The 11740-nt window shown below is 37.1% G+C and overlaps 1 protein-coding gene across 1 annotated transcript; it reads right to left on the bottom strand.

Annotated features, from left to right (window-relative positions):
* Positions 1–4726: 4726 nt before the first annotated feature.
* Positions 4727–9614, bottom strand: LOC125788857 (MHC class I polypeptide-related sequence A-like). Its single transcript, XM_049472734.1, has 3 exons — positions 9498–9614; positions 8405–8673; positions 4727–4741 (listed from the first exon to the last, which is right to left on the bottom strand). The coding sequence occupies exons 1-3, from the start codon at positions 9547–9549 to the stop codon at positions 4727–4729; spliced, it is 336 nt and encodes a 111-aa protein (XP_049328691.1). The 5' UTR covers positions 9550–9614.
* Between the last annotated feature and the right edge of the window lie 2126 nt (positions 9615–11740).

Below are 11740 nucleotides of genomic sequence, written 5' to 3'. Positions count from 1 at the left end.
TTGTTCTTTGTTGAGAAAATAAGATTCAATTTTAGTGTAAAATTTTAAAATCTTATTACCTGACACACCCAGAATATGTAAGTGGTAATGCACTGTTAAGAGATTTTGTAACGCTGAATTATATATATATATATAAAATGCAGTGCATATATTTATTTGTTATGATATCATGTTAAACCATACAGTGTGTGAACTAAACTCTGTCTCTAAAAAATAGTGATTCGAAGATCTCAGAAGTGATGAATTTAAGAATATCACTTTTTTAATACTTGTTTTGCAATAAGTCTTCCTCATCAATGCTGCATTTATATTACAGTTTGAGTATTATATTTAAGCTTTTTTCACACTGATTCCAGAAAATGTAGAGAATCAATCTGTTACCCTGTTGTGGAAAGGAGGACTCAAAAGCATAGGTTTTTTTTAGATGTATAAATTTATTAATTTATATAATAAAAGCACACAAGGTTGAACTCCCACCCACAGGGATTGTGAGCCAGTTTGATACCAAGGCACCACTGGAGCTGGGTGAGTTGGGCACTGAAATGACACTTTAAAAGGGCACCTTAAAATAAGAGCAAAGAAAACTTGCCCCAAAAAAGTGAAAAACAGAGCTGTCACAGACAGGTTCTTTAACGTGGAGTTTTGAATTTGTCTGTTTGGCTTTTGTGGTCTTTGTTGCCTGGTTTTACTTTCTTTTCTGTGCCCTTTATCTTGTCGTGTCTTGTCGCCAGCTGTTACTGGTCACTCCTCTACAAAGGGGCGACAGAGAACTGAGGTTTCACTAGGTCTTTATACTGTGTCACACAGCTGAGCCTAGTCAGCAGGGCATACTGAGTCTTTTGTCCCAGACCAACCAGCTCTGCCACTTTGCTGGAGACTGGCGGTATAGGTTGCCTTCTTACACATTCATATTGCACAGCAAAATCCAGACTTTAAAAATATTAATAATTGGGCGCCGAGTGGTCCAGCGGTCTAAAGCGCTGCCACTATGAGCAGGAGGTCGCCGGTTCGAACCCCAGCTCATGCAGCTTTGCCATCAAGCTGCCAGCGTTAGAGGGAGCAAAATTGGCCCTGCTCCCTCTGGGTGGGTAGATGGCGCTCTTTCCCCACATCACTCCTATGGTGATGTCTGCAGCACAGGGCGTCTGTGAGCTGATGTACCGGAGCCGAGAGAAAAGAAGAGAAGCGGTGGCTGACTTCACATGTATCGGAGGAAGCATGTGCTAGTCTTCACCCTCCTGGAGTGTTGAGGTATCACTAGTGATAGGTGGAGTCCTAATGAGTGGGTTGGGTAATTGGCCGTGTAAATTGGGGAGAAAATGGGAAAAATTAGAAATAAAATTATAAAAAAAATATATATATTAATAATAATATTTACACACATTACACACAAATTAATACAATTTACACACATTACACACAAATGAATACAATTTACACACATTACACACGGCAAGGCAAGATTAAAGAGCTCAACACTAGACCTCTTTACTGGATTCCAGTTTGTATAATTCCAGGTTTTTGATTCACAACACAGAAATTTCAGTGCTTAAAGCCCAATACTGGCAGCTTAGTAAACGCAAGTACCAAACCCACAACACTGTCTTTAATAACACCATGCTCTAACACTGAGTGATTAAAACTAGTTTCAGCTTCAAAAAGCACAGACTTTCAGTAGTGGTGTGGAACGGTCTGTAAGAGTAAACTACAGTTTGGACTGTGTGGTTAATAGTACATCTTATCCATTGGGTGGCTGTTATTTGGCAGCAGGATCTTCAGGTGAACTAATAGCAGGATCTTCAGGTGGATTGGGGTAACAGGACCTTCAGGTGGACTGATAGCAGGAACTGTAGGTGGATTGGCAGAAGAACAGAACAGAACAGATCTTTAATACTGTATTTAGAGATCTTCCATAAGATGAAATGAGCTCATTCTCACTTCTCAGTAATTTGATCTAGATTACTAAAATATATACAGTCATATGAAAAAGTTTGGGCACCCCTATTAATCTTAATCATTTTTAGTTCTAAATATTTGGGTGTTTGCAACAGCCATTTCAGTTTGATATATCTAATAACTGATGGACACAGTAATATTTCAGGATTGAAATGAGGTTTATTGTACTAACAGAAAATGTACAATATGCATTAAACCAAAATTTGACGGTGCAAAAGTATGGGCACCCTTATCATTTTATTGATTTGAATACTCCTAACTACTTTTTACTGACTTACTGAAGCACAAAACTGGTTTGGTAGCCTCATTGAGCTTTGAACTTCATAGCCAGGTGTATCCAATCATGAGAAAAGGTATTTAAGGTGGCCAATTGCAAGTTGTTCTCCTATTTGAATCTCCTCTGAAGAGTGGCATCATGGGCTCATCAAAACAACTCTCAAATGATCTAAAAACAAAGATTGTTCAACATAGTTGTTCAGGGGAAGGATATAAAAAGTTGTCTCAGAGATTTAACCTGTCAGTTTCCACTGTGAGGAACAGAGTAAGGAAATGGAAGAGCACAGGGACAGCTCTTGTTAAGCCCAGAAGTGGCAGGCCAAGAAAAATATCAGAAAGGCAGAGAAGAAGAATGGTGAGAACAGTCAAGGACAATCCACAGACCACCTCCAAAGAGCTGCAGCATCATCTTGCTGCAGATGGTGTCACTGTGCATCGGTCAACAATACAGCGCACTTTGCACAAGGAGAAGCTGTATGGGAGAGTGATGCAAAAGAAGCCATATCTGCAAGAACGCTTTTGCATACCTCCGGCGACTCTGTTTGTGGCGTGCTTGGAGAAATGGCTTCTTTCGCATATATATATATATATATATATATATATATATATATATATATATATATATATATATAGTACAGTACAGGCCACACCTTCTCTTTTTCAATGTGTTTTCTTTATTTTAATGACTATTTACATTGTAGATTCTCACTGATGGCATCAAAACTATAAATGAACACAAGTGGAGTTTTATGTACTTAACAAAAAAAGGTGAAATAACTAAAAACTAGTTTCTTCAAAATAGCCCCCTTTTGCTCTGATTACTTTTGCACATTCTTGGCATCATTATCTCATTGAGCTTCAAGAGGTGGCCACCTGAAATAAAAAGTTTTCCAACAGTCTTGAAGGAAGGAAGGAGTTCCCAGAGGTGTTTATTAGCACTTGTTGCCCCTTTGTCTTCTTCACTCTGTGCTCCAGCTCACCCCAAACCATCTGGATTGGGTTCAGGTCCGGTGACTGTGGAGGTTCAGCTCATTTTTTGTTAAGTACATAAAACTCCACATGTGTTCATTCATAGTTTTGATGCTTCAATGAGAATCTACAATGTACATAGTCATGACCTGTACTATACATGTATCTAAACATTCACCATGGGGAGTGGTCCAGCATAGCTCATAGCTCATAGCTGCCACTATAAGCGAGAGGTCGCAGGTTTGAAGTGTGAATGCAGGGTTAGAAGGGAAACATGGCGACGCCCTTGTTCACTTCGATGTAGGCATCCTTTCTAGTGTCGCTTTATGCACCTTATAGTCCGCAAAATACGGTAATAATATTATAATTATAATATAATTAAAATAATAATACATAATACTTCTCTGAGATGTATCATGAAGTGGTAAATAAATTCCCACCTACCTGTAGAGAGTTTATCACCGTCTTCATCAGTCCTGGTCTTTTTCACCCTCCTGTACAGTACAGTCTAGAGAAATGCCTGCTTTAATAAACCCACTGAGAAACTTGACGATCATGTGAACAGGTTTAACAGGACATGGCTGATTAATAGGTAGATCAGGTGTACGTTGGCAGGGCAGGGTGGAGTCAGGACCAGGACTAGTATAGTGCACTAGTATAATATCTCCATTGCAGAGTGGACTTAAAGCAGGACTTCCAACGTCTGCTGAATCTGCAGAATATTACAGAATAAATACACCAAATTACATTTACACTCATTCATCCTGTTTTAAACAACACACAAATTCATTGGTATAGGAACCGGGGGGGTGGGTGGAACAGAAATAGGTGGATTTGTCCCCAAAAAAAATGTGAACGCAGAAAAAGCAGAAATTGTCTTAAAATAAACTTTTATTTTAAATCTGCACCCCCGCCTTAAAAAGCACCTCCTCTCAGAAGCGTGTTTCTAATTAAAGTTAGCTAAAGCAATTATCAGGAAGACGGTGTGTACACACTGCAGAGGTTTGCTCACTTGTGTTGCAGATATTTAGATATTAATGGAGGACAGTAAATCAGTACTTCTATTCAAGTTGTACACTGACAACCTTAAGTTTAATTTCTATGGTATTTCCTATGAAACAATAAAATCACATATTTGCAGAAATTTGAGGGGTGTAATCTTGTTCTTTTGTGAGATACTGTATATTGGTCATGTATAAAATGTGTATTTCACAGAATCCTGAAATACAATCCCACCTACCTTTGAGCACACTGTCACTGCTGGCTGAAGGTGATACACTATCACTCCCTGTACCTGTTAAACCAGAGGATATTCCAGTATTAATCCACTGCCTCATAATTACAGTCATGTATCCTGTACTAAACATCATTTAACATCACAGGGAGCACAGGAAGTAGTGTAGCTGGCTTACAATAAAGCAGAACTACTTACAATTTTTTCTTTTCTTTATCAGAATCAGAGCAATCATAGAAAACAGGACCACCATTATAAGCACAGAGGCTGAAACTGCTCCAATAGTAAGGCTCACAGGGCTTCTTTCTAAAAAAAAACACACACACACAAAAAAGAAAGCACCAGTAAAACTGACTGATGATGTCATAAACTGATCTTCTACTCATAAACACTGGTGACTTTACACTAGTCACCCTGATGCTCCATCACTCTGGAACAGGATAAATCTCGACTCAGATCTCCACATGATCTTCTTCCACTGATCCAGAGTCTGATCTTTACTCTCTTTATTAAACTGAAGCTGTTTTTAAAGCTGGTTATTCTCACTGATAAGCGCTGTAGGTTCCATTGATGCTCTACCACACTCCCCTTGGTTAAGTCCACCAAAAAACAAAAAAAGTAAATACGACAAGAAATCCACAGAACCATTGGGTTTAAAGTTGAACAGTTTACTTCTTCCAAGTTAGGTTTACATTCTTCCAAAGTCCTTCCAAAGTTAACCAAAAAGGGGAACTTAACAAAGAAAGAAAGAGAGAGAGGTCAAAAAACTGTTTGGCTTTAAGGCTCCATCTTCTCCTTCTTGTTCACCAACTGCCCTATCCCCCTCCCTCTCCTGATTCCCTCTGGAACTCTTAGCCCCTCCCACAGCCCCTTTCTCATGGTAGAGTCCAATTACCCACAGCTAGCAAGGCAACCACTCTGTTCTAATTCTAACTTTCCACAATACATAAATGATCTATATAAATACCTTAAATTCTATATATTAACATAAGAACTGTAAATCCTTCAAAAATGAATTGTACATAATAATGAACTTGAGATATGGTATTCTTTCTAATAATCCAACAACCAGATAAACATTATATACATTATATACAGATATACATTATATACTAAATTTAGGCTCTTACAAGCGCTTTTCTTAAAAGGCACTAATCACAGCTGTTTAGTCTCTTTAATCCCTTTAGTTCCCTTCACTGCAGTGTGAGTGAGTGTGGTAAAGCTCTTACTTTCACCGTTAAACAACATATCCCTAAGTTTTAGTGCTTTTTTATACCATTTGTCTGATTTCACCAAACGTTTAAGTGATCGCTGATCACCATCATTTAGGATATTTTTTCTGACCACATTCCTTCCTGGTAGATGATGATCCCCCCTGTCCTTTCACTGTTTAATAATAAAGAGTTGGTCAGTTCTTAACCTGATTTTAGTAGTTTTAGTTTCTCTTCAGATGTTTTCCCTGCATTATTGATGCATACCAAGAATTTGACCCTTCTGAAACAGATAAACACCTTTCCAAGACCACAGCATGAGTCTGTCTTTCCACATGGTTGTTTAATTAACCGATGAGAAGCTACTCCCTGCATCAGTTAGGGTTAAATGTTAACTTGTTGCAGCTGAAACATATTAATCACCCATGCAGTAATTATTATCCATGGAGAGGCTCTTACCTATTAGTTTAGTTAAACCCAAAAGTAATTAATAGATCATTGGTTTATTATCATTTTAATGGACATCAGGGTGTAAATAAATAATGATATTTTATTAATAGTACCTAAAATATTGTTGTTATAAAAATACATTTTGTAAATAATTATTTTATTTCTATTTTAATCCCATTTTCTACCCAATATAAAAGGCTAATTACCCCACCCACTCTTTAGGGCTCCTACTAACAATAGTAATGCCCCCAACTCTAAGAAGCTAACACACACCTGTATCCACCAGCATCACAATGGGAGTGATGTACAGAATCTCAGTATGTTAAATGTATCATATTTAGTGGTGTCAATCGATTAACAAATTTAATCTGATTAATCACAACAAAATTCTGTGATTAACTGCGATTAATCACATTTGTTTTTCTTCAGATGTAAATTATTATAGTGAATATTTAAATGTAAATAAAATAATGAATGTAAAAAAATGTAAAATGCAATTATATGTATATTAGTGGTGTCAATTAAAATAATAGTATATACTTGTATGTTTGAGGGTAAATAAAATCAACATAGAGTGCTGGAGAATGCATGATGCATAAATTGAACTGTAAAATTGGTTGTGAGGATTTCTGAATTTGAATTTAATTTGAATATTTAAAAATGATCAGAGATGAGGAGCAGTGCAGTGCAGGAGTGCGGGTGTATGTGTGCGCGCGTGTGTATGAGTTAGAGAGAGAGAAAAGAGAGAGCTGGAAGTCTGAACCGGACTGTTACTGCTGGACACCGTATGAGCTCCGCCGTTCAGTCGTTCAGCCAGAAAACAGATCAGTGTGTTGGGCGGGGCGGGGGCAGATTCCAGCGGAAGTAGGAGTCAAATTTTGTGCCTTAATTAACTTGCGTTAAAAAAATAGTAACGCGTTACTGATTCCAAATTAACAGCGTGCGTTAACGCTTTAACGTTGACAGCCCTAATCACATGTGGCCTCAGTTGCTCGATCCTGCCGCTTCGCACTTTATAACAACAGGAAAATTCGACCGTTTCTGATGCAACAGGCCACCCAACTCCTGGTGCAAGCAGTCGTCATCTCACGCCTCGACTACTGCAATGCCCTGCTAACTGGCCTCCCGGCCTGTGTAGTACAACCACTCCAGATGATCCAGAACGCAGCAGCACGTCTGGTCTTCAACCAGCCAAAACGGGCACATGTCACCCCGCTGCTCATTGAGCTCCATTGGCTACCAGTTGATGCATCAAATTCAAAACTCTTACAATCGCCTACAAGGTGATGATAGAACAGGCTCCTTCCTACCTGCACTCACTCCTGAAGGCTTACGCTACCTCCCGGCCGCTGCGCTCCTCCAATGAACGTCGCCTTGCTTTACCAAACAAGCATTCACACAAAACAATCCAGACTGTTCTCATACAGAGTTCCCCAATGGTGGAACAAACTACCTTCCACTACCAGATCAGGAGAATCTCTCACTATCTTTAATAAACTCCTGAAGACAGAGCTCTTCAAAGAGCACTTACTCTCCTAACACCTCTAACTACCTTCTACTACCAGATCAGGAGAATCTCTCACTATCTTTAATAAACTCCTGAAGACAGAGCTCTTCAAAGAGCACTTATTCTCCTAACACCTCTAACTAACTACCTTCTACTACCAGATCAGGAGAATCTCTCACTATCTTTAATAAACTCCTGAAGACAGAGCTCTTCAAAGAGCACTTACTCTCCTAACACCTCTAACTACCTTCTACTACCAGATCAGGAGAATCTCTCACTATCTTTAATAAACTCCTGAAGACAGAGCTCTTCAAAGAGCACTTATTCTCCTAACACCTCTAACTAACTACCTTCTACTACCAGATCAGGAGAATCTCTCACTATCTTTAATAAACTCCTGAAGACAGAGCTCTTCAAAGAGCTCTTACTCTCCTAACACCTCTAACTAACTACCTTCCACTACCAGATCAGGAGAATCTCTCACTATCTTTAATAAACTCCTGAAGACAGATCTCTTCAAAGAGCACTTACTCTCCTAACACCTCTAACACACTAACTACTTCTAACCTCATTTCCTTCTTCCACTCCTTCACTTCTCTATCCCTTTATTTCCCTTCGACCTCCTTTAAGCCCTATCTAAAAATGGTTTATCTTAATTCCTATTACTTTTGTACTTCATTATTGTCGCTTGGACAAAAGCGTCTGCCTAATGTAATGTAATGTAATGTAATGTAATTATAATAGTATGTTAGCATAATATGTCAGTAATGTTTGATTATATTTACCCAATTTTTTAATTACTGGTTCTATGAGGGAGCTGTGAGTCACGTAACAGTGGTACTGGTCTTTCTCATCTTCCTGTATCTTCACACTCTTCCTCAGCTGGTAGGTTCTATTGTGATTGGGTCTGACTCCAGAAGATGTGATCAGATGATCAGGAAATGAAGTGCTGATCTTCCTCAGACTCATCTTCACGTCTTTGGGGTAGAATCCCGTGGCCATGCAGGTCAGGATCAGCTTTCCTGAGTCTTTAACAGATTTCTTTGCAAAAATATGAACAGCAGGTGGAGCTGAAGAGAGAAATGGAGCAACATTTCAGTTTAGCCTTCAAACAGATAAAAATATAACAGTTCATATCACTATAATTACACCACAATATGATACAGTAATGCCTGCACCATATTAATAATATATTCATAATAAAGTATATATATACATAGTAAAGATTTTCTAACCTCTATCTCTATTATTACTTTATAATTTTGTACCTTTATTTAAACTGCTACATTAAAGTAAATAAATTCAACAAACAGTAAACTAAATCTATTAAATAAATACAGATGATTTTGCTGTACATTTTCGACTATCTCTCACTAGTTTATGTGTAATAAAACAATTTACTTATTGCTGCTCTAGTGCTGTACTATGTGCAATAGCTAAATTTATCATATGTGGAATAATGTGTTTATGGACAATATGTGCAATATCAGCTCTTATGTACTATTTATTTGCTGTTTATTACTGTCAGCCTCTGTGCAGTAAAAAATGATCACTGCTTACCATGATATGCGTACTGGGGGACTGTGCTTCCATTAATCTTAATGTTTCTAGATATATATTTTATAGTATTGTTATTGTTTTCTTATATGCTTTGTATATATATATATATTTATATATTATATTGTTTTATATTTCCTGACACTTCTGTCTTCTATGATGCAGCAACTTTGCAATTTTCCCCGCTGTAGGATTAATAAAGGATTATTTTATTTTATCTCATCTTATTTTAGTAATAATAATAGTAAGAAGAAGAAGGAATCTAAATCAGATTCCTCTTTGAACAGTAGAGTAATGGTGATAAAACTATAATAATAAAAAGCATCCAGATACTCACTGTTACTCTGTGTGATGTCAGTAGTTTTGTACTTTAAATACATCTTCAGCATCTCCTCACACTGATCACATTTCCTAACAGCATTAAAGATACTCCACTTCTCCTCCCTCTCTCTGTTCTCCTTCTCCTCCATCTCTCTGTTCTTCTCCTCCTCCTCCCTCTCTCTGTTCTTCTCCTCCTCCCTCTCTCTGTTCTTCTCCTCCTCCCTCTCTCTGTTCTTCTCCTCCTCCCTCTCTCTGTTCTTCTTCTCCTCCGGGGTTATCCAGGTTTTAGAGGTGCAGTTAAACTGAATCAGATCTTCTCCATCATAACCGAATTCATTAATACTGTTTAATACAGTCAGAGATCCATCAGAACTCTGTTCACCCTCACAGCCGTGCCTCCACTGAAGAACATGAACACCTGAAGAACAGAAGAACAGATAGAAAAATAAGACCACAAACTTGTTCAAACAAAGTAGCACATAACTGTGAAGTAGAATGAAAATAATAAATGGTTACATGGCCAATCTAATCAGTGCTCTCTTTGCACATCATGCTTTTCAGATTTTTATTTGATAAAAATTGTGTAAACCATGAAGCATTTTCATTAAGGTGACAAAAAGAAAAAAAGTTTAAAGGGTGGGAATACTTTTGCACACCACTGTATATGTATATATACCCTCTAATGGGCTTTGTGCTAAAGTCGACCTAGATAAATTACATATATAAAAGCAACACATTAAAAACTAATTCTATTGTTCTTAATGAGTCACTGCAATAACTTGTACAGTACCTGACTGAATTACTTTAGCACTTAAACAATCAAAATTAATCAGTTTAAAGGCTTTTTTTTTATTCAACTACAACATTTAAACAGTTCTATATAAAACACAAAGCAAAATCATTACAGGATATTTCAGTAAAAATAAGTAAAAACAGTGTTTCTCACCTGACTGATTGTGTCCAGACTCACTCATCTGAATGTCGAGAAGTGTATTTAACAGCTGTGCATCATACTGCAGTTTCTCAGTGCTGGTTTTCCAGTCAGATTCTGAAATGATCTTCAGCCAGTTCTGTTTAGCAGTTCTGGATTCATCTGAGCTGCTGTTGTAGAAATCTATCTGCCTGTCGTTCAGCAGAGTTTCAGCAGTGCAGTCGTAGTTTTTAGACTGCATGGTGTAGAGATATAACAGAGAGTGTTTACCTGTAGAGAAACAGAAGAAAAAGACAGGGTGTTGAGGAATGTCCAATATATAAAGGATAGTAATTTAAATAAACAATTAAATAAAGCTTTCATTTATTTCAGATTAAATTATTTGATAAAAAAACAACCACTGTGTAAACAGACCAACAGTATTCAACACCTGAAGTACTCAGTTTGCTATTTATAGGTTTATGTTTGAGTAAAATTAACAATGTTTTATTCTATAAACTACAGACAACATTTCTCCCAAATTCCATTTTATTTGCAGAAAATAAGAAATGGCTGAAATAACAAAAAAAATGCACAGCTTTCAGACCCCAAATAATGCAAATAAAACAAGTTCATATTCATAAAGTTTTAAGAGTTCAGAAATCAATATTTGGTGGAATAATCCTGTTTTTTAATCACAGTTTTTCATGCATCTTGGCATCATGTTCTCCTCCACCAGTCTTACACACTGCTTTTGGATAACTTTTATCTTTAACTTTTTAGTTTGGTGGTTTGATGGTTTGTGATCATCCATCTTCCTCTTGATTATATTCCAGAGGTTTTTAATTTGGTAAAATCAAAGAAACTCATCATTTTATATATCACATACTCTAGTTCACATGAGAGATTGTTCCGGATTAGGATTTTGAAATAAACCAACTACAGTGATTGATATAAACCATATGTGCATTATGATATTGTACATGCCAGTGTGTTTAAAGGTGAATTTAAGTTATGTTTGTTATGTAGCTCTGGTACTTGTCAAGTCAAGTCAAGTAGTTTTATTGTCAGTACTGCATATGTACAGGACATACAGAGAATTGAAATTACGTTACTCTCCTTCCCAATTTTACAGCAAGTACAGATAATAGATATAATAAAAGAGAATGGGAGACACTATGAGTACAATACAGCAGGGACACAAATAGACATACATGAGACAAAAACAAGGTGCAGTGGTGTGGGGGAGGAATAGATATATAAATATAAGTAAATAAGTAAAAATAGATATATAATTATAATATAAAAGAGTGGGAGACACTATATGTTCAATACAGCAAGACACAATA

The sequence above is a fragment of the Astyanax mexicanus genome, unplaced genomic scaffold (genome assembly GCF_023375975.1).
Source record: "Astyanax mexicanus isolate ESR-SI-001 unplaced genomic scaffold, AstMex3_surface scaffold_31, whole genome shotgun sequence".
Classification (NCBI taxonomy): domain Eukaryota; kingdom Metazoa; phylum Chordata; class Actinopteri; order Characiformes; family Acestrorhamphidae; genus Astyanax; species Astyanax mexicanus.
This window is presented reverse-complemented; position numbering and strand designations above follow the sequence as displayed.